Genomic DNA, 24,020 nt, shown 5'->3' on the forward strand with positions numbered 1-24,020 from the left:
TTCCTTTGCTGCTTCCAGTCTCTGTTTGATCCCATCCAAGATAGTCTTATTGGATGCTTCTGCCTGACCATTACTCTGAGGGAAACTTGGAGTAGAGTAGTAGTTCTTGATTTTGTACTTTACACATAAGCTTTTGATTAGCTTACTGTCAAACTGTGTACCATTATCAGCTATTATTGCCCTTGGGATCCCAAACTGGTGATGATGTTCTTCCACATGAAGTTCTTTACATCAATGTCTCAAATTGTTGTAGCGATCCCGATTTTCCCTTTCTGTATCTGTTGTATTCTGGACTTTGGTTCCGTGGAGTTGGTAGTTGTATCTACCTTGTTGTCGTCCTTTGATTCCATTTCTTTGAGTTATAGGTTGTGTTGGGCTTGGTTGTTACAAGTTGGTAGAGCTTTGGTTCCCATTGTTGTTGCCCAGTTTTTGTATGGTCCGCTCGAGCGTGGTTTACACCCTTCCAGTATTTCGTGTCCCTGCAAAAATTCTGCAGTTGTGTTTTCTACGCTCGAGCGGGTTTACTGCGCTCGAGTGGGTCGTGCTCGAGCGGGCTTGTTGGCACTCGAGCAGGTAGTTCTTTTTCTGAAAAGTTCTGGGAGATGAAAATCTACGCTCGAGCAGACTGGTTTTCGCGCTCGTGCGGATGTACTTTATTCTTGTGTCTTGGCGCTCGAGCGGGCCTTCTTGCGCTCGAGTGTGTCTAGATTTTTGTGCGTGATGCTCGAGCGTCTTGTTTTCCGCTCGAGCGGGAATGTCGTATGACAGAGGGCAGCTGGGCATTTTTGAATCATTTTCTACACTTCCACTCTCTTTCTTACTTTTCCAAAACGCCATTTGAAAGCCTCTCTCTCTAGAACCTTGCCTTCTCTCTAGGTATTGATCTAGTAGGAGCTGTCTCCTCACCTTTGGCCTTTACAAAAAAGTTGTTGATCGTCGAGGGCTATCTTTTGATCCAAGAATCTCGGGATTTGGAGCATTTCCGTTTTCTTCATCTTCTTCGTTGGGTGTCATCATTTGAAGTAGGGATTCCTACTCACTACTATGGGTTTTAACCTAGATTTTTGGGCATTTTGTTAAATGGTGATTTTGGAAAGTTAGGGTTTGAAAATGTTGAAAAGGGGTTTTGCTATTTTGATTCTAAAATGTGTATTTTGGGTTTCAAAATAATGATATCGTTGTTGGTTGTTGATATATAGACCATTGGGTCAATATTGGGAAATGGGGTAGAAAACCCTAATTGGTAGTATAAATTAATTGGTATGATTAATTTGAAAAAATTGTGGTTATATGGAATTGAGTTGGAAATAATGAAATTGGTTCATTATATAGTAGAATAGTGGAGTTGGATTTATTAATCGCTCACTTTTGAAAACATTGATATTTTATCTGTTGGAGCTTTTATTATCTGTTTAGAAATAATTGCTTGGGCTACCCGTGAAGGGTAGTTTTGATTATTGTAGACAATGCATGATGATTAGGCAAATTAAAACTAATCAATTGGATATGTCATAGAGTATGACGGTTGATAAAATACATTAACGTTATGTATTGATTGATTGTGTATATGACCTATGTATATATACGTTGTGTATGTGGGAGGAGATAGGGGATGTACTCCACGGTTTAGGAGAAGATAGGGGATGAACCTCTAAATCGGATGTTGTTTGGGAGGAGATAGGGGATGGACTCCAGTGATACAGCTTACATGCTTGTCAGTTAACGTGTTGATATAGCTTATGTGCTTATTTATGGAAGTGTTGATACAGCTCATATGCTTATCTTTGGAAGTGTTGATATAGCTAATATGCATATCTGTTGAAATGTGGATACAGCTTGTATGCTTATCTGTTGAGATGTTGAAACAACCAGTATGTTTGTCTATTGTAAAATGGGAAACGTTTAATATGAGTCACTGTCTCATATAAGTGGTTGGCCAGGTTCTGAGCCGTTGATGCAAATTGTGAAATTGATAAGAAATGGAAAATGAAATGGAAATGGGTTATGAATTGGTTTATGGAAATTGAACATTTATCAATTGCTAATGTCTTAGTTATTGCTCATACTATGTTTAGAATATTTCTACTGGGCGTTGGCTCACCCTATATGGGGCATTATTTTCAGGTACAGGTAGTATGCCACCTCCAAGGACATAGCTTGGATGATGATGAGAGTTGAAGACTTTTTTTATTTATTTTGTTTGTATTACATGTATATCAAGCCAATGACTTATTTTGTATAGAGTTAGTACTCTTCTTTTGTGTAACCAGGTATTGACTTGGAAAGCTATAAGCCCATGGGGCATTTGTTTTTGTTGTTAACATGTAATACTGTTGTAAGAATTACTCAGATGAATAGAAATTGTTGGTTTCTTTTATATCAATGCATGTCTATGGTGATGGGTTTTATGTATTATTTTGAGGGTGTTACAAATCTTTACAAAGGGTTCAGCTTCTACCCACTTTGTGAAATAATCAGTTGTTACCAGCAGAAACTTTTTTTGCCTGGTTGCTTGGGACAGTTGTCCAACAAGATCCATGCCCCATTGGGCAAATGGCCAAGGGCTAGATATTGGGTTCAAATCTGCCGCTGGTTGATGTATCAAAGATGCAAACCTTTGACACTTCTCACACTTTCTGACGTAGGCTTCAGCATCCTTGTGCATGTAGGGCCACCAGTACTCCTGAGTAATGGCCCTATGAGCAAGTGATCTGCCTCTAACATGGCTGCCACATACCCCTTCATGTATTTCATACAAGAAGTCTTCAACCTGGGGGGGGGTGCATACACCTCAAAAGGGGTCCAGTAAAAGACCTTTTGTAGAGATACCCTTCTTCTGTTAGGCTAAATCTTGCCGACTTCAGTCTGGCCTTATGCGCCTCTTTGCGATCATCTGGTAACTTGTAGTCCCTAAGAAATATCACTATTGGATTCATCCAACTTGGACCCATCTCCACACACATTGCTTCATACTCCGTGATTAGTGGTTCCATACTTGGGCCTAACAAATAATCAACCATTATTGTCCTTGCCTCTCCTGATTTCATTGCACTAGCCAGGTTAGCCAAGGCGTCGGCATGGCCGTTGTCATCTCGGCTGAATTGTTGTAGTCGGTAATCCTAAAGCAGGGCTAGCAGTTTAACAACTTCTTTGACATATGCTATCATTCTTTCATCTCAGGCTGCATATTCGGCTCTTGCTTGGTTCACAATACGTTGGGAGTCACAGAAGACTACCACCTCATCGGCTTCCATTGCTGCTGCTAACTTTAACCCTGCGATTAGTGCCTCATATTCTGCTTCATTATTTGAGGCCTTGAACCCCAAACGAATAGACTGTTCTAACATTCACCCATCTGGAGATGCTAACACCACTCCTGCCTCCGCTCCTTGATAGTTTGAACTTTCATCAACAAACAGGCGGAAGGAGTCACCGATGTAAATATCGCAAGACTTGGGTTTTTCTTCTTTCTTCTGCTCTGTTGTGGGGGTTTTCATTCCCAGCTGGGTCTCTTCTTGTTCCCCTGGACACCCTAAGCTGCGGCTTACCAGAGCCCGACGTGGGATGGCACTAGGTGTGAACTTAGCCAGAACCTGGCCTTTGATTGCTATTCTAGGTCTAAACTCTAAATCGTATTGGCCTAATACCACTGCCCATCTGGTTACCCTGCCTGTCAGATCTCTTTGTTGCAGTAGGGACTTCAAGGGGTGCTCAGTCAACACCACAATGTTGTGGGCTTGGAAGCAATGATTCAGTTTTTTTGAAGCCATCATCAAGGCTAGTGTTAACTTTTCCAGGGGTAAGTACCTGGTCTTTGCACTTGGTAAGGTTTTACTCACATAGTACACTGCTCTTTGTTCTCCCTTCTCTTTTGGGACCATCACTGCACTTACTGCGTGCTCTAAAACCGCCCAGTATAAGAACAACTCCTCTCTAAGTACTAGATTTGAGAGAATTGGAGCTGTGGTTAGATATTTTTTCAAGTCGGCCAAGGTGACTTTGCACTCCTTTGTTCACAAAAAATTTGTGGCCTTCTTCAATAAATTGAAAAATGGTTTACACTTATTTGAACTTCTGCTTATAAATCCATTCAGGGTTGCGGCCCTTCTTGTCAGCTATTTTGTCGATGTTGGGCTCTTCAAGTCAAGGACGACCTTGATTTGATCCAGGCTTTCCTCAATGCCCCTTCTAGTAATCAGGTATCCCAGAAACTTACCAGGCCCAACTCCAAATGAACATTTCGAAGCATTAAGTCGGAGCCGATATGTTCTAAGGATATCGAAAATTGCCTTCAAGTCGGCCAGGTGATTCTTAGGTTCTTTGGTCTTCACGATTATGTCATCAATGTATACTTTCACTGTTTTGCCAATCAAATATCTAAACATCTTGGCCACCAACCTTTGGTAGGTTGCTCCAGCATTTTTCAACCCGAAAGGCATCACTCTGTAGTAATACAACCCTTTTGGGGTGATAAATACAGTCTTCTCCTTATTAGAGGGTACATTGCTATCTGATGGTACCCTTATAAACGTCCAGAAAGCTCATCCTTTCATGCCCCGAAGTGACATCCACTAATTGATCGATCTTGGGGAGTGGGAAGCTGCCTTTGGGACAAGCCTTATTTAGGCTAGTGAAGTCTATGCAGACTCCCCACTTTCCATTTTTCTTTTTCACAATAACTGTGTTTGACAACCAAGTTGGGTAGTTTACCTCCCGAATGGCTCTGGCCTCTAACAATTTGTCCACTTCCTCCTCTACTACCTCTATATGAACCAACGTCGGCCTCCCTACTCGCTGAATGACAGGTTTAGCTGACCTGTCTACATTTAGTCTATGGCGAGTGACCTCGGGATCAGTGCCAGGCATCTCGTATGGCATCCAGACAAACACCTCTATGTTTGCTCGCAAGAATGACTCTAACTCTTTCTCCTCCTCCTTGGCCAAGCTTGAGCCGAGAAGAAATAAGCGCTCTTTATCCCCTTGTTGGGCCAAGATCTTCTTTAAGGCTTCTTTGCTTTTGTCGGTCGGCACTTTGCCGACATCATCCAGGACCTCCATGTCCTCGTCCTCAATCTTTACTGTTTCTGCTTCTCGCATGTTGCAGGTGGATTTCATTGCTGCCATGGAGCAATTCTTTGCCTGCACCTGATCCCCTCTAATCTCCTTAATTCCATGCTCTGGTGGGAACTGCAACATCTGGTGCAGTGTTGAGGGAACATCCCTTACTGTATGCAACCATGGTCTTCCCAAGATAACATTGTAAAAGGAGGGGGTGCCAATTATTGTGAACTCTGTCCTTACCTTCTTGGTGCTTACCTGCACCTCTAAATTTATTGCTCCCAGGGGCCATGTCGGCATTTCATTGAACCCGACCATCGGGCTGTTGGACTGCTCCAAATCATCTCGTTGAAGGCCGAGCTCCTTGTAATATTTGACATATATGATGTCACAACAGCTTCCTTGGTCAATTAGAATGCGCCTTACCTGGCATTCTCAAATCTTGAGGGTCACTACCAGAGCATCGTTGTGTGGATACTGCACCATGTCTAGGTCTACTTCGATAAATGATACTATTGTTCCTTGGTGCTCGTCTGTTCTAGGCCTTTTTTGCTAGACCTGATACACATACTGTAAGTGTTTCATCTTCTTAGTCTCTCCACGCAGCTCATTCTCATTAACCCTCAAGTGAATCACATTGATCGCTCGAGGTTCGTTTGGTTGTGGTTGTGGTGCTGGTGGAGGTGGTGCTGCCAGTGCCTGGGCCAGCCTTGCCTGTTATTCCCTCATTCTAGCCTCATCTACTAGGTCCCTTAAGTGACCTTGTCTTACCAGATCTACCAAATGCGCTTTTAGGGTTCTACAACCCTGTGTCAGGTGTCTATTCTCATTGTGGTAAGCATAGTGTTTTCCCAGGCTTCTCCCCATAAATTCGCCAGGGATCCTCTCCGGTGCTTTGTAATACGGCTGGTTCTTGATCTTCTCTAGAACTTTATAAACTGGGATCCGGAACACAGTAGTGACTGCCTGCGCAGCCCTTAGTCCTGCTTCTTGTCTATTAAATCCAGTATTACCTCGGTCTCGCTTCGGTGAGCCGTTTATCTTTTCTTGCTTCGGTGCCTTTGCTCCCAGTGTATCCTCCTCTGTTCTGGCATATTTCTCGATCCTTACCATGAGCTCCTCCATACTCTTCGGCAGAGTCTTTGCCAGTGACTTTCAAAGCATGCAGTCATCCTCCAAGCCGTTCTTAAAAGATATGATCTCCAACTCCTGGTTGCATCCTGGTATTCAGTTGAATACCTCGTAATACCTCTTGGCATAAGCCTTGAGGCTTTCACCCTTGCCAATTTTCAAAGCTATTAGGGAGTCTACCCTCAACGGCTGCAATTTGTTTGTAACAAACTTGGCCACAAACATCTCGGCTAGGCCTTCCTAACTCTTCATAATTTCTTTCGGCAACTTGTGAAACCAATCTGATGTAATTTCCCCAAAGGATGAGGGGAACACCTTGTAGAGCAATGGTTCATTCCTGGTATACAGTGCCATTAAATTCAAATATAAGCCGACGTGAAAGTTCGGATCGAACTTACCGTCATATATCTAGAACCTCGGCATATGGAACCTTTTTGGGGCCTCAAACTTATCTAACTCTAGTAAGAATGGTGTTCTCGGCTTGATCGGGGCATTCTGTCGCTTCCTCTAGAGGTAGTCTCTCAAATCCTCCTTAGTCCAACTAGGAGCTCGGCTATCAACGGATTTCAGCCTTTTTGGTGCGTTGCTCCCGGCGTCGTTATGAGTCCTTTTAGACTTCTCCTCATTAGCCGTGTCAAAACAAAGTTCCTTCCCCTGAACATGCCGATGTTCTTTAACATAAGTCTCCTTGGTCTAAGGTGTCCTCTGAGACTCTCCTCTTCTTGACTCTGTTCGCTCGGCATCCTGTGAAGGCCGATGTGAGTGTTGTTTCACCTTGTCATGCTGAGGGACTGGTGGGATTGTTTTCTGCCCTTTTTTTGGGCATCGTTCTTGGCCGCTGGAATCGGTGTATCTTTTAATAGAAATGGTGGTTACATGACATTGTTCTGCATCATGAAGTTGACAACCAATTGTAGGTTTGCTAACTTATTTTCCATTCCCTTCATCTCGCCATCCCTCCTTAAGCATCTATCTTTCTATACCTGGAGGTCGCTTTCGTTATAATACTCATCTCGGCCTGCTTTCTTTGGTGGGTTTCCCTCTTGGTCGAAGTCATTTTCCTCGGGATTTTGATCCCAAGGTTCTTCATTTCAATTCTTCTCCTCTATGTTAGGATTGGTGTCCTTACTGCTCCCACTAGGGATGTCGTCCCCAATCTTCTCTTTTTGCTCATCGTTGGCCATCTATTCTCCTTATGTTTCCCACAGACCGCGCCAAATTGTGGGTGTTGATTTTTGACTATACAACCAAACAGGAAAACTCAGCAAGAAAGCCCCAACATAATAGATTAAGCCCGAACAACCTGTTACAGAAAGATAAGAATCTGGCGGTGGTTCGTCTACATGGGGGCGTTCCGACGATCAAGTTAGTAATTATCTCTCAAAGATAGCCAATAGTGTTTAACTTACTAAATAGAGCATAAAAAGCATACTTTAGACTCACAAGGGTGCCTCACTTTTATAGCTAGCACTAACCTGATCCCTGTAGAAGCCTAGCTTCAATGGACTTTGGCTCAATGCTCATCTTGGACTCCCAGGTAGATAGAGATAAACTCTCTAAGAGTTTTATCTTTATCCAGACTGAGATCCTCTCCTGTTCTAGGACTCTTGTCCCTTATCCGTTCATCCCAGATTTTGATATCTCCACAGATAACCTCGGCCTAGACGAGATTACCTCGGTGTCAGAACCAGGCCACGTGGCACCTCGGCTAACATTTCGGTGTCACTTTGGCCACGTGCTGTCATTTACAAAATTTGTCCCCACAAAATCTTATTGAAAATTCTCAAATTCATCGACCCAAAAAAAAAAAGAAAGAAAGAAAAAACTTATTATAACCATTTTTGATTAAAGAAAACAGAACTCCAATCTTTACTCTTATTAAAATTTCATCAAATCTGAATAAAAATATGAATGTTAAGAATTTGGTGAAGGATTTAGTTATTGATTTGCTGAAAAAAATTGATGATCCCTTTGATTTGATAAAATGTTAAAGAGTAGATTTTAGCCATTTTTTTCATCAAAATTAAATTTGATAAAAAAACTATAAGAAGGATTGAAGATTGGTGCAAGGGAAGTCAGAAATAATTGATGGTACATGTTCTACATTCATACGCTTATAAGCATACATTCAATTCTTGATATGTATATGCAGGGAGAGAGAGAGAGCAGAAGAGAGAGAATCGCGCTGTCTGTGAAGAGGGTGTGTAGCCCATGGCATCAGGCACTTGGTCCATTTTGAACACGAGTGTTGGGATTCTCTGTGATGCTCTTGTTATGGTTTTAGTTGCAATTGTTTGGGAATTGATTATTTTAATTATTATAATTTTTTAAATTTTTTATGAAAAAAAAAATATAAAAGTAGAGAGAATAATGTGATAACTTATAGGATGATATATCTTCAATTTATATCAGACTGAAGGGCATTGTTAGACCTCCGTAGACCTGCCACAAAGCTTATGTCGATGATCTAAATCATTTGATTTGTAAAACTCGTCAGTACTTTATTGTTGCACAAAATCATGTTGATTAGATATCGGTAATTACTTGATTAGATCACATTTGTGTCAACGATACATATGATTTTTAAAAAAAATTATTAACACAAAGTTGATCTGATAAAGTGGTTATTAATATCCAATTAACATTTTGCAGAAATAAAGCACTCGATGAGTCCTACAACTTGAATGATTTATATCACCGATGCGGGTTTCATGGTGAGTCCACGAAGGTCCAATAACACCCTCTAATTAATTTATTGTGACTTATTATGACTTTTTAATTTTTTAACTAAAACTAACGAATACAACCATTAATGACTTAGATTTAATTTTTAATTTCAAAATAGCGTGGTTTTGATTTGAAATTTTTAAAAAACAAATAAAACAAAAATAGAAGAGCAGTTCGTACAAAAAAGATAGGGAAAATTAGTCTAAGGTTCCTTTCCCATATTTAGTAATGGAAGAGATCCACAATATTATTTTATGATGTTTAAGGTCCCTCAACCCCACACTCATATATTGTAGAGAAATTTCTCAAATCAAACATTATTCTCTCTCTCTCTCTCTCTAAACTCTCTTCTTCTGTTAAATTCATATCTTCTTCTTCTTTTTCTTCTTCTTCTCTTTCTCTCACTCGTTTCTACATCTCTTTCTCCCTCTAAAATGTTTATATTAGGGCTTCCAAATCCCTAATAATTTTAGAGGCGAACCATCGGTTGAGCTGCCTAGATCAGAATATGATGTACCCGAGGCAGTACAAGCCAATGTAGATCTGTCCGGTGGCAACCAGGCTATCAAAGAACTGATGGAGTCACCTCAGGTCCTGTTTGAGACAATCAAGGTCGAGATGGAGCCATCCAACGACATTCAAGCTGTAGGAGGGCAGACAGAGCTTCAGTTTGGAGAGTTTTTGACTGAGGCTGCTCCAACCAAGGGCGGGTGATTCGAGGTTCCTCGGTCGGAAGTGGCTCAAGCAGTCCCGGTCAGTAGTTCAAGTGCATCTTTGGTGGCTATTGGTATTGAGGAGGGAATTACTATGTCCAGGGGTGAAGATGGGGTGATCAAATTGAAGGATCAGTCAGGTTCAGAGGTTGAAATGGATATGCTTTGTCCATTTGATTTGGGTTGTCAAAAGTTCCAAAACTATTTTTGCATTGTTGTCTAAAAATTGGGGTTACAGTACTTTAGATGAAATCTGGGTGTAGTTTTCGAGTTGGGTTTTTGTGTTCTGGAAAATGCTGGGTTTCTGTGAATGATCATTTTGATTGATGGTTTTGTTGGCTTTGTTTGGCAAATTGGTGTCTTACAGGTTTTGTGTATTACTCAAATTTCTGATCTGTACTGATTTGTACATATATACTTAGATGTATGTTCTCTTTGTGTGTATTTTCTGTATTTTTTGGGAATTTCTCTGGGTTGTGGAGTCTAGAGAAATTCTTCCCAGAATTTCTCTGGGTTGAGAGAATTTCTGTAGAAAGGTTTGTCTGGGAATTTCTCTAGGTTGGGGAATTTCTCTGGTTATTTGTCTATGAGCGTTGTAACGCCCTCAAAATAACCCATTTAAACCTATCAATATAGACATGCATTAGTAATAAAGATAAACATTCTTCTATTCATCAGAGTAGTTCTTTACAAAAGTATTACATGTTAATCAACAAAAGCAAATGCCCTACGGGCTTACAGCTTTCCAAGTTAATACTTGGTTACAACAAAAGAGTGCTAACTCATCTACACATTAAGCCCTTGGCTTGAATATACATGTAATACATCAAGAAATAAAACCACAAAAGTCCGCCTGCCTCCAGCCTCCCAAGCTACGTCCTTGGAGATGGCATGCTACCTGTACCTGAAAATGATATTCCCATATAGGGTGAGCCACAGCCTAGTAGAAATATACTAAACCAAATATGAACATTGACTAAAAGATTAGCAGTTGATAGATGGCCAACACTGATACTTTCCTTTATCACACTATACATTTTCATAACATGCAAGTCCATATTACCATTCATTTTCCCAATTTCTTTCAATTCTCAATTTATAACCATGGCTCAGAACCTGGCCAACAAATCATATGAGATAGTAACTCATATCAAACACTTCCCATTTCATAATAGATAAGCATACTAGCTATGTCACACAACAACAGATAAGCATACAAGCTATATCATCACTTCCACAGATATGCATATGAGCACTATCACACTTCCAATGACAAGCATATGAGCTCTGTCAACACATTACTAGATAAACATATGAGCTCTATCTACGGAGTCCATCCCCTATCTCCTCCCAACAACATCCGGTTTAGAGGTCCATCCCCTATCTTCCCCTAAACCGTGGAGTACATCCCCTATCTCCTCCAACACAACACAATGCATATAAACAACAATTATACACATCATCACACAATACATAAATTTAATGTACTCTTTCAATCGTCAATCTCAATGACACATTCCAGTGATTAGTTTCCGTTTGCCTAATCATCATGCATTGTCTACAACAATCAAGACTATCCTCCACCGATAGCCCAAAGCAGTTATTTCTATACAGAAAATAAATGCAACAATGGATATATAATCAACATTCCAACTAGGTGAGTGATAAATAATCCAACTACACCCTTTTTTCCCATGACTTCCCAAATCAATTCCTCATTTCTCATAATTAATTATGCAAATTAATTAACCAATGTAATTAGGGCATTTTCCATAATTTACATTACAACCCTTAGGTTCCATTTTCATTAATGTCTTAACATTAATTTCACATTTTCCATGCCAAACATGCATCTAGGTTTGATATAGTTAAAACCCCAACTCTTGTAAATTTACACAAAGGCTCGAACTTCCTCGAAATTACCCAACAACTCCCAACATATCGAAATGCCAAAATTCAAAGACAAAACTCATAAAGAGGAGTAGGATATCCCTACCTCAAAGTTTGAGCTCCAATGGAGATGAAGACCAAAACCAAAATGCTTCAAATTCTGAAATCTTCAGATTAAAATGTAGCCCTCGACGATCAACACAACTTTCGTAAAGACCAAAAGCGAGCAAACAACTCCTACTAGATCAAATCTAAGAGAGAAGGGCCGGTTTTAGAGTGAGAAGCTCTGAAAATGGCTTTTTGGAAAAGTAAGAGAGAGAACAGATCTTGAAAAAGTGATCCAAAAGTCGGATCTCGGATTTATATAAAGGTCATCCCGCTCGAGCGTCAAACTCCCCGCTCGAGCGTCACTCACAGACTCCCGCTCGAGCATCAACAATCCCGCTCGAGCGGCGGATATACACTCCCAGAACTTTTACAGAACCAGGTCTTCGCTCGAGCGTCAAACCTCTCCGCTCGAGCGTCACACACAACATCCCGCTCGAGCGTCAAAACTCCCGCTCGAGCGCACAACTCTGCAGAGGAGATACTGGAAGATAGAAAACTACGCTCGAGCTTCGGAAACCCCGCTCGAGCGGACAGACAACAACGAAGGGCCCGCTCGAGCGTAAAAATCCTCGCTCGAGCGTGAAGGCCAAAATCTGGGCAACTACACTTGGTTCCTAAGCTCAACCAACCTGTTATACACCTGCCCAACACAACCCAAGACTCAAATACAAAGAGTAAAGGATGTAAACGAGATGTACACGACAACCAATGAAAAGGGAAACCGGGATCGCTATAAGCGTGTTCTGGTTAGCTCCTCAATTCATCATTCTTGGGATTGGAGATGGGTTTACACTTGTTGGCCTACAAGAGTACTTCTATGATCAAGTTCCAGATTCAATGAATTTGTGTGTGTACGTGTGGTATATATATGGTGTGTGTTTGGACTAGTGAACTAAATTTTTTTTTCATTTGAATTGAATTTTCTCTGGGTTGAAACCAGAGAAATTCTCTGCTTTTTGAACTGAATTTTCTCTGGGTTGGTCTAGAGAAATTCTTTGGTTTCGAGCTGGAACCTGAAATGCTTAATTTGTATAAAACCCAATGTTTGTGAAATCAAATTTTGAAACCCTCTTGTTGAGAAGGAGAGCAATATTGATGTTGTTCGATTTCATCTCTCATTCTCTCTAGAGAAATTCTCATCTAATTTCTCTAGAGAGAATTTCTCTGGAAAAGGCCAGAGAAATTCCCATAATTTGCTTAACACCAAGAGTGAAGGCAAGCAAAGCAGCAAAACACAAAGTTATTTGTGAGAAAATTAGAGAAAATTTAACCCTAGAAATTTCTCTGGATGGAAATTTCTCTGGGTTGAAATTTCTCTAGACAGAATTTCTCTAGACCAGAATTTCTCTGGATCAAATTGAGGGACCTTAGACATTATGAAAATATTAGATGTCCTTTATACTATAAAGTCTTAGTACTAGGGACCCTAAAAAAAAAACCCCAAAAAAATACTGTATATGGGATGGTAAATTAACCGATTCAATTGTATTTGTTATAAAAAAGATTTGAGAAAACATTAATAGGGTAGGGAAAATTATAGGGTAAGAATGTTTAAGAATAGAATAAAATATGAAATTGTATCACCAAAATGATTGAAATTAAATTAAAAATTCACAGAAAAATCCGGCCCATACTGAAAGCCTCGTTTTTTGACCTGCTAAAATTTTTATTTATTTATTTAAAACAAAAAACAAAACGGGATTGTTTTGACATTAGTATTTTAAAGTTAGATCTAAACTGTTCATTATCGTAATGTGTCTAGTTGTGATTGAAACCACAGGAAGTTTGACAAGTAGTTAATTTAGTTTAAAAAATTCAGAAAATTACTTAATTTTTTTTATAAAAAAGTCATAATATTTTTTTATTTTGTGTTCCAAATGGAACGGGTCAGACTGATCTACGTTTCCCAAACCAGTGCCCGAGGTACCACGCCCACAGAGGAACCTACACAAAAGTTCAACGGGGAACGGGGAGTCCCCCAGCGAACCCTTCGACGAGCAAGTTAGAAAAAGAGATAGAATGTAGAGATAGATTAGAGATAGAGAGCTTAACCTTCTTCTAGTCTTCAACGTCTGCTTATATCCTCTGGTAATCATTTCGTTGTCCCTTCCGACCTGTCATCTTGGCCGAAAGTCTATGCTCTAGCTTGCCTTGTTCATGGTAAGGACGTTCTGTCTCGACGGGGAGGGGTTATCGTAATAAATGCTATAAGGGACTTCATTAATGGCTGATTTGTAGTGCAATAACTTTGCAGGATCTTTGTCTGCTTATGTGGCTTGTCCTTCTTTTGCCACGTGTTTAGATGTCATTGGTTCTTAATGCCATGTTGAGCTCCAGCAACGCTGGGCTTTAGTATTTGAATTATGTATTGGGCCCTAAGTGGTGGGCTATAACCTTTACAGGCTTACCCATGTTAGTAGTCCCCATTCCCAAGTGCGGCTTTAGTCCAACGAAAGGAATAATGAAGAAAACGATGATTGTGAGAGACTGTCAGGGCGAAGACCGACCGAGAGGTGGGCCGACGGCAATGTGTGACCACGAAGGGCGACCGAGTGGAGGGACCGACCATGAGGAGGGCCGACCATGAGGAGTGACCAAGGGGAAGGACCGACCATGAGGAGGGTCAATCCCGAAGGGTGAACCGACCATGAGGAGGACCGACCGCGAAGGGTGACCGCGTGGAGAGACCGACCATAAGGAGGGCCGACCGTGAGGGGTGACAAGGGTCGACCGCGAGGGGTGACGAAGTGGAGGGATCGACCATGAGGAGGGCTGACCACGAAGGGTGAGTGACGGTGCGCGGGGCTCGAGGGGCGGCGATGTACGTGGTGAAGTGAAGTGGAATGGACAGGGAAGAGGAAAGGGGCAGTGGATCATGGTCGTACACGTGGCGGAATCCCGTAGTGGGGAAGGTTAGGCGTTGAGCAAGAAATGAAGCGATAGTTTAATATAGGGTGTTGAAAAGACAGTTTTGGCGGATTTTTGAAAATTTTTAAACTGGCGAAATTTAATTGTAACCCTTGGAATATAGGCAAGCCTTGGGCTTTTGGTATTATCCGTTTTACCTATCTTTTTGCAAAAAACCAAAACGTCCCAAAAGTAAACTCGTTTGTTGCCAGTGATATGCCCTTGCAACACTTTGTGGACTTTCTTGTGCCCGCATTCGAAGCCATTCGCAGACAAACAAGAGAGATGGCCCAAGAGGAAGCAATAACCACAAGGCATGATGTGTTAGGCGACAATGACACGGTGGAGCTGGCGGAACAGTACCGTGCGGAGCGAAGGGAAGGAGAGGTAGTTGGTGAGGCGGTGCGGGCTCGCCCAAGGACAATGATTGCTGCCGCGAGACCTATTAGTCAAGTGGAGTCGGACCACTGGCACACCAAACCGGACAGATCCATACTTACGACAGAGGAGTTTGAGGGAATAAGGAGGAAGTACCAAATTCCCTTAGAGATAGGGTTAAGGTTGCCCACATCCAAGGAAAGGGCGTCAGATGTGCGGCTGGGCGAATTCAGCCTATACGAGGAAGCGTTACGAGGGGGTTTGAGGCTACCTCTCCCCCAAATAGTGGTGGATGTGCTAAACAAATTAGAAGCGGTGCCGGGGCAGCTGATGTCGAACGCTTGGAAGAAAGTAATGGCCTGCGTGAGTGCCTGGCAGTAGGCGACCGGAGGGACGACAATGACAGTAGATGAGTTCTTCTCCTGCTACAAGGCCTCCGATCAGCAGGAGACTTGGGTGACTCTGCAAGTAGTGGCGGGGCAAGGTCTAGTGGTGGGTCTTCCATCTTCGGTAAAAGGGTGGAGGCCGAGATGGTTCTTTGTGACGGCGAACGGTGGGGTAGGAGTGCGCACAACGTGGAAGGTCCCCACCAAGTCAGTCGAGCCCAAGTTGGACGGGGCGGCCGAGGGCCGAGTGAAGAGGGTGAGGGAATGGAGGGAAGAGAATGGGGTGAGGTGGGACGAGCTGGTCCTTCCTTCAACGTTGTTTACCCTGAACTTGGGACCGTAACCGTTGGGGGAGGATCCGGCAAGGGAGGAATTGGAGGTGCAGAGGAAGGCAGATGAGGAGGAGGAGAGGAGATTGTTCGCTAGAGCGAACAAGTATAAAGAGGTAAACTTGGGGCCTACTCCGAAATTGGTAGTGAATGAAAGGATTCGACCTCGCCCTAAGCCTTTGGGGGACAAGAACCTGACTGAGTTTGCCCCATTGCCACAACCCATAGACCCACTGAAGAAGAGGGGCAGACGAGAGGTGGAGACAGGGTTGAAGAGGTCGAAGAAGAGGAGGGTCACCACTGAGGGGGCTAAGGATGCTCCCTGTTCGAAGAAGATGAGGGTTGGTGGCGAGGACACGCCCATGGCGAAAAAGGCAGTGGAAGGGGGGGTGGGGGTTACTCCAGAAGGGTTGGTTGTCCCAGAGGTGCAAGGGGACGAAGGCCAAGGGGCCAAAGTGGAAAAAGAACACACGAGTGCCATGGGCCCCGAGATACAAGTGGAAGGTGGGTTGGCTGGGCTTGAGAAGGGGGCAGAGCAACGGCCTAAGGGGGGGCCTGCGCCCCAAGGAGTGAGAGGGAGGACCAAGTTGAAGACTGCCATCTACCACGCTCTAGAAGTGTCTGGGCGATTGGAGGGGGAAGGAGGCGAAGCCAGGACTGCTGCCGGTCGGCTTTTGGGGGTGGTAGAAGACGCAGCCGTGGGTTCATTGGCCAATTTCACAAAGGCCGAACTACTAAAGGTGCTGTGCTCGGCCCAGATGGAGGTGACGGCCTTGGCAGGAGCCTTACTGAACAAGGCGGCGACTGCAAAAGGCAAAGTTAGGCCACTGAAGGCAAAGTTGGAGGAGGTGGAGGCCCAACTTGAAAGTTTGAGGAGAGAGACTGCAGGGTGGAGGAGGACCGCACGGAGTGCGTGTGTGAGGGGGCTGGAAGAGGCCTAGAAAGCCAAAAAGATGGAGATGTTGGTGATGGTGCAGGGCTATTCAGCCGACCGTGCCAATGTTGAGTTGCTCGCCACCAAGTTAGAGCTGGAGACGGAACGCTGCAAGGTGGTGTCGCTTGAGTTCCAATTGGCTGGCGAGCAGAAGAAGCTGGAAGAGGCCCAGAAAGCCTACACCATCGCCAACGAAAGGTGGGACGAAGCTATGGTCTGCAATGAAGATCTGCACACTTAGTCGATCAAAGAAAATGAAGAAACAGATCTGAAGATCGCTGAGTTGGAGCGGGCACTGGTAGACGAGAGGGTCAAGTCGATGGCTGAGAAGGCAGGGCTAAAGAATGCCTTGGAGGAGGAGAAGACCAAGTTGGCGTCTGAGAGAGCGGCGTACCCCGATCTATGTGTTGCAGCAGTAGAGCAGTTCAAGGGGTCCAGTGACTTCCAGATGGCTATTGATGCCGCAGTCGCTAGCAGCTTGGCGAGAGAGGGGGATAGGGGGCTGGCCCATCAGGAGCGACCGCTGGAAGTAGGAGCGAAGAGGAAGTGATCCAGAGCTTCCAGCGGTCGGACTTCTACAAACATGAGATGGCTGAGTTCTGGGACAGCGGTTGGAAGATGTTTAAACGTAAAGCAGAAGAGCTGTTCCCAAACTTGGACTTCAACAATGTTCGAATAGACGAAGACGATGTGGCCCAGACCCCCTTAGATGAAGGGGTTAACGAAGAAGATCTTGCCTCGAGCGAGGATGAATGATTTATGTGAAATTTTGCATTTGTAAATAAAACTTGGTTGTTGTTGTTGTTGTTGTTGTTTTTTTTTTTTTTTTTTTTTTTTTTTTTTTTTTTTGTAATTTCTGTAATGAACTTATGTATAAGTTTGTGAATGAATGAAATTATGAGTTGTGTTTTTCATACTATTGTCTTTTTTTGTTTTTTTGTGTGGATCTGAAAAGAATGGGAATGGTTATTCACATAAGACTTGTGTAAAAATCACAGTAAAGGTTGAGAAGTAGGGAGCCAGTCTAACTTGTGAGAATGTTAAAAAATGTGAAATGTTAAATCACGACCCAGTAGGGAGCCATTCTAACCTGTAAAATGTTGAAATGTAAAGGTTTTAAAATGTGAAGTTTTAAGGCATATTGTAAGAGTGTTGAGAAATGAAAGACTGGGTTGGGAAATGAAAAATAAAAAATGTAAAGAATGTTAAGAGGCGTGAAAGCATGATCTTGAAATTTGACTAAGTGTGGTGACTATGCCACAAACATGAAGTTGCAAGAATGGCCTTGGCCAAGCTCTTCATGCTCAGTCTGGCTGAGGCTTTAAGTAACTCAGTCTGGCTGAGCTCTTTATGCTCAGTTTGGCTGAGGCTTTAAGTAACTCAGTCTAGCTGAGCTCTTCATGCTCAGTTTGGCTGAGGTTTCAAGTAACTCAGTCTGGCTGAGCTCTTCATGCTCAGTCTGGTTGAGACTTTAAGTAACTCAGTCTGGCTGAGCTCTTCATGCTCAGTCTGGCTAAGGCTTTAAGTAACTCAGGCTGGTTGAGCTCTTCATGCTCTGTCTGGCTGAGGCTTTAAGTAACTCAGGCTGGTTGAGCTCTTCATGCTCAGTCTGGTTGAGGCTTTAAGTAACTTTGTCTGGCTGAGCTCTTCATGCTCAGTCTGGTTGAGGCTTTAAGTAACTCAGGCTCGCTGAGCTTTTCATGTTCAGTCTGGCTGAGGATTTAAGTAACTCAGGCTAGCTGAGCTCTTCATGCTCAGTCTGGCTGAGGCTTTAGGCAGGTCGTTATTGAAATACCACACAGATAACTGAGATATAAGATTGTTGTCGTTTAAAGTGTAGCTCATTGATTAAAAATTAACGCCATGTAAAATTTAACCTCAACTTGGCCATTGGCTTGGGGATGACCTGGGGAAGAGAAACATGGCTGGATTTGAAGTTTTGCACAGAATTTCTTGAACTTGGCATTGTCGAATTGTTTGCCGTTATCGGAGACGATGGCTTGAAAGATACCAAATCGGCACACGATCGACTACTAGATGAATCTGGTTGTGTTCCGCTTGGTAATTGTGGCAAGGGGTTCCGTCTCCACCCATTTAGTGAAGTAATCAATGGCGACGATTGCGAATTTGGTTTGGCCTCGGCCAGTGGGCAATGGGCCAACAAGGTAGAGCCTCAATTTGGCAAATGGGTAAGGACTGCAAAGTGTGATCAATTCTATAGGAGGAGCATGTGGGATGTTAACAAAGCGTTGGCACTTATCACATTTAAGCACGAATTCAGTGGCATCTTGGTTGACAGTAGGCCAGAAGTAACCAGTGCGAAGTATTTTGTGGGCTAGTGACCTGGCACCCGAATGATTACCACATATACCCTCGTGAACTTCTCCCATCATGTAGGTCGCTTGAGCAGGATTAAGGCATCTCATGTATGGGCATGAAAAGCCATGTTTGTACAAGAGGCCGTTGATGAAAATGTAGTTGGGCGACCGGGCCCTGACTTTGGCAACCTGCTGTTTGTTGTCTGGCAGTTCCCCCTGTGTCAAAAATAGAAAGATGTTGGCCGCCCATGGAATAGGTTCATTTTGAAGGAAGTAGACTTGTTGCTGGTTGGGTGAAATGGAAGGGTGGGCCAAATACTCGAGGCGGACACCATGGTTGAGGTCGCACTGGTCTGTAGAAGCCAATTGAGCCATCTCATTTTCCTTGGAGTTTTCTGCCCGAGGGATGTGCTTGATGTGGAAAGTATTGAAGAGGCGGGCAAAAGGGAGTGCAATATCCCTGTAAGCCCGCATTGTGTCTTCCTTGGTATCGAATTCTCTCGTAATTTGTCCGACAATAAGTTGGGAATCGTTGAACACCCAGGTATGGCTGACACCAATGTCTCTGGCTAGGCGGAAACTTGCGATCAATGCCTCATATTCGGCCTCATTATTGCTTGCGTCGAACAAGAAACGGAGAGCACACTTAAAATAACCACCCTCGGGGGCGGTGAGGATGAGACCAGCCCCACTGCCTTATTTGCGGGATGATCCGTCGACGTTGAGGGCCTAAGAATGGGGGTCTTCTGCCTCAGTGTGGGGTTGCGGGGGCGGTGGGCTCGTGGTTGGAGTGGAATTAGTGAATTCCAGGGTGAAATTGGTAACAGCCTGCTTTTTTATCGCCATTCGAGGTCGGTAGGAGATGTCAAATTGGCTGAGCTCGACCGACCATTGCATGAGTCTGCCAGATAGCTCGGGCTGCTGCATTATCTTCTTCAAAGGTTGATCAGTGACGACCACTATGGTGTGGGCTTGGAAGTAAGGACGGAGTCATCTTGAGGCGGTGACCAGGGCCAAGGACATTTTTTTCTAGCAATGGGTAGTTTTTTTCGGCGCCTCTGAGAGCCTGACTAATATAATAAACCGGGCGTTGTACTGAACCGTCCTCCCTGATGAGGGCTGCACTGACTGTGGTGCTCGAGACGGCTAGATAGAGAAAAAGAGGCTTGCCCGTGAGTGCCTGGGAGAGTAAGGGGGTTTGCATGCACTACTTCAACTGTTGGAAGGCCTCTTCGGATTCGGTCGTCCACTCAAAAGTCTGCCGAAGAAGTTTGAAGAAGGGGAGGCACTTGTCCGTTGCACGGGAAATGAAGTGGTTGAGGGCGACGACTCTGCCAGTAAGCCATTGAACTTCCTTAACTGTTCTGGATGACTGCATTCGTACCAAGGCCTTGATCTTTTCGGGGTTAGCTTCGATGCCTCGCTGACTGACCATAAAACCCAAGAACGTCCCAGATCCTACGCCGAAAGCGCATTTTTTGGGATTGAGCTTCATTTGATACTTTCGTAGGGTGCCGAAGGTCTCTCGCAGGTCGGCCAGATGATCAGTGGAGAGTTTTCTCTTGACTAGCATGTCATCGACGTATACCTCCATGTTCCGGCCTATTTGATGATGAAAGACGCCGTTGACCAACCGTTGGTAAGTGGCCTCGGCATTTTTCAACCCAAATGGCATGACACAATAATGGTAGGTTCCCCGGTCGATGATGAAGGAGGTGTGTTCCCGGTTAGACGGGTGCATCAGAATTTGGTTGTACCCAGAGAAGGCATCCATGAAGCTGAGCATTTGATGGCCGTCTGTGGCATTAACGAGCAGGTCTATGCGAGGAAGAGGATAATTGTCTTTGGGGCAAGCTCGGTTAAGGTCGGAGTAGTCAACACAGAGTCGCCATTTACTATTGTTCTTACGGACCAGGACCACGTTTGACAGCCACCTGGGGTAGTCCACATTTTTGATAAACTGTGCCTCAAAGAGCTTTTCTACTTCAGAAATGATAAGGGTATTGCGCTCTGGGTGAAAGATGCGCTGCTTCTAGCGGAAGGGTAAAAAATGAGGCTCAATGCTGAGACGATGGGTGATGATGGAGGGGTCAATACCCGGCATGTCGGAGTGGGTCTAGGAAAATATGTTGTTGTGCTCAATCAGGAGGGAATAAGGTCGGCCTTGGCCTGGGAGGATAGTTGGCTACCGATCTTGGCAGTTTTTGTCGGGTTAGTGGGATCGATGGGGACCTCGACAAGCTCTTCCACTGGTTCTCTCTGACCAGTTCATCCTCGTCCCTAACGTCGAGCCCTTCAATGATCATAGCCTCCTTTAGCTTGACCTCTTTAAGTGAAGCGACGTAACATTCCCTGGCCACGGTTTGCTCGCCCTTTATTGTGCCAACCCCAAGGTCGGTGGGGAATTTGACGGTAAGATAGAAAGTGGATGTAATAGCTTGGAAAGCATTTAGGGCGGTGTGGCCAAGGATGATGTTGTAAGTAGAGAGACAGTCGACGACGAGGAAGGTGAACAACTTTGTGGTCTGTCGCGGGTATTCTCCGATTGTGATGGGAAGCTCGATGGAGCCGATGGAGGTCACGCGATCTCCAGTAAAATTGACCAATGGGGTTTGGAGAGGGGACATACTTTCTTCCCCGATCTTGAGTTGGCGGAAGGCGTTTAGGAAGATGATGTCTGAAGAACTGCCGTTGTCGACGAGAACTCGTTTGACTTTGTAATTGGAGAGGAGGGCAGAGATGACGAGAGGGTCGTCATGGGGGTAACGAATGCCTGTGTAGTCGACCTCCATAAAGGTGATAGGCTCCGTCTATTGCTTGGGCTGTTTGGAGGGTCGGTCCAATGTGGCAACTTCTTTGTCTGAGCCCTGCCTTATTTTTCTGAGTTCTGCCCGCTGAGCTGAGCGGGATGGTCCTCCACGAGCAAGCCCGCCAGCTATAACTCTGATCTCTCCAACAGGGGAGGCGGGGTTACCTTGTGCCCGGGGTTGTTGTGGAGGGCGATCATGACCTTGATTAGGTTGTGCGGGTTGCCGGTGAGGGGTGCCCCGGCGGTTGTTTCTAACGGGTTCAGTCCTTTGCCTCTGTTGAGGGCGGGCTTCTGTGAACCGACTGAGACGTCCCTGACGTATCAAGCCCTCAACCTGGTCTTTGAGGTTAACACACTCCGCCGTGTTATGGCCGTGGTCCTGATGAAAACGGCAGTATTTGGACTGGTCTCGCCGGTTTGAGGGAGACCGTGACGGTTAGGGCCATTTTAGGGGATAATCTCGTTGAATCTGGTTCAAGACTTGTTCCATGGGGGAGTTGAGGGGTGTGCATCGTTCGAACCGGCCGACTGGTGGGGGTGGTGCTGATCGGTCGGCTCTAGGTGGTCGGTCAGTATATTGAGGTGTTTGGTGATTGTACTGGGTGTTTCTAGCTTTCGAGTCCTTTCTCTTTTCTTTGGGGGTCGGGTTTTTGGCTGTAGGATCTTGCCGGGCGGCTAGGGAATCTTCGGCGTTCATGTATTTTTGAGCTTTGGAAAGTAGGGTTGCCATGGAGGTCAGGAGGTTTTTGGAGAGGGAGAAAAAAAAATCAGATGATCGCAGGCTGACCATGAACGCCATGAGGGTGACCTTGTCATCGTTTTTCGCTACCTGCGGGGCTTCGGTGTTGAAGCGGGTGATGAAGCTGCGCAGCGACTCCCCCTCGGTTTGACGGATGTTTTGAGGAGCTGGGTTGCCGGACGCCGCTGGCGCTGGGCTCCAATGAAATGGCTGAGAAAGGAGTCACTGAGGTGCTGGAAAGTGGAAATGGAGTCTGCTGACAGTTGCCTGAACTAGAGTCGAGCCGACCCCTTGAGTGTTACGGGGAAAGCCTGACACATGATTTCATCAGGGAATGCATGGAGGATCATGAGAGTTCTGTAGGTCTCCAAGTGACTGGGTTTGTTATACTGTCGAAAGAGTCGATCGTGGGTAATTTAAACTTAGGAGGTAGAGGTTTGTCCCGGATAGAGGCAACGAATGGTGAGTTGGCTGTGGTGGATGGTTTATTCGGTATGTTCTGCATGTCTCCTTGGAGTTGGAACTTCATGGCTCGGAGTTCCGCGTCCCAAAAAGGGACGTTGTCACCACCGGACTGGAGCGGAGGCTGGACGCTACTGGCCTCTCCCTTGGGGGTGGGTGCCGGGGCCGATGGGTGTGGGATCCGATGTGGAAGGTTCATATCTGGGGGAGGGGGTCACAAGCCTTCCAAGTTGGATGGATGGGACTGCTGGATAGTATGGCTCGGGGTTCGTTCTTGGTTAGGTGGGATATCTGGGGGTGGTGGAGGAGGCATGGGAAGGTTTCTTTGGAGTAGAGCATTAATCAAAGCTTGGTTTTGCTCGGCCAGGCGGTTAATGCTGTTGGTGAGCTCGATAAAATACTGCGGTGGATTGTTTGGATTGGGAGGGTCGGCTTGGTGGTCGGCAATATTGTGGTGAGAAGCCATGGATCTAGTTGTGACCATCCACCTTCGCAGGTAGTAGGAAGGGGTTATTGGGAAAGGGTCTCCGGCAACAATGAGCACAACTGGCGCGCGGAGCAAAAGGTTTCCGACAGACGGCGCCAACTGATGATACAACGTGTTCCAGATGGAACGGGTCGGACTGATCCACACTTCCCAAACCAGTGCCCGAGGTACCAAGCCCACAGAGGAACCTGCATAAAAGTTCGACGAGGAACGGGGAGTCCCCCAGCGAACCCTCCGACGAGCAAGCTAGAAAAAGAGATAGAATGTAGAGATAGATTAGAGATAGAGAGCTTAACCTTCTTCTTGTCTTCAACGTCTGCTTATATCCTCTGGTAATCATTTCGTTGTTCCTTCCGACCTGTCATCTTGGCCGAAAGTCCATGCTCTACCTTGCCTTGTTCATGGTGAGGACGTTTCGTCTCGATAGGGAGGGGTTATCGCAATAAATGCTGTAAGAGACTTCATTAATAGTTGATGTGCAGTGCAATAACTTTGCAGGATCTTTGTTTGCTTATGTGGTTTGTCCTTCTCTTGCCACGTGTTTAGATGTCATTGTTTCTTAATGCCATGTTGAACTCCAACAACGCTGGATTTTAGTATTTGAATTATGTATTGGGCCCTAAGTGGTGGATTATAACCTTTAC

At 44.7% G+C, this 24,020-nt stretch overlaps 1 protein-coding gene across 1 annotated transcript; it reads right to left on the minus strand.

The window, feature by feature from the left end:
- Nucleotides 1-17,646: 17,646 nt before the first annotated feature.
- Nucleotides 17,647-19,353, minus strand: LOC145821928 (uncharacterized). Its single transcript, XM_082918500.1, has 2 exons — nucleotides 18,924-19,353; nucleotides 17,647-17,651 (listed from the first exon to the last, which is right to left on the minus strand). The coding sequence occupies exons 1-2, from the start codon at nucleotides 19,351-19,353 to the stop codon at nucleotides 17,647-17,649; spliced, it is 435 nt and encodes a 144-aa protein (XP_082774626.1).
- Between the last annotated feature and the right edge of the window lie 4,667 nt (nucleotides 19,354-24,020).

This window comes from Camellia sinensis, chromosome 3 (assembly GCF_055761805.1).
Source record: "Camellia sinensis isolate YWXY chromosome 3, ASM5576180v1, whole genome shotgun sequence".
Lineage (NCBI taxonomy): Eukaryota > Viridiplantae > Streptophyta > Magnoliopsida > Ericales > Theaceae > Camellia > Camellia sinensis.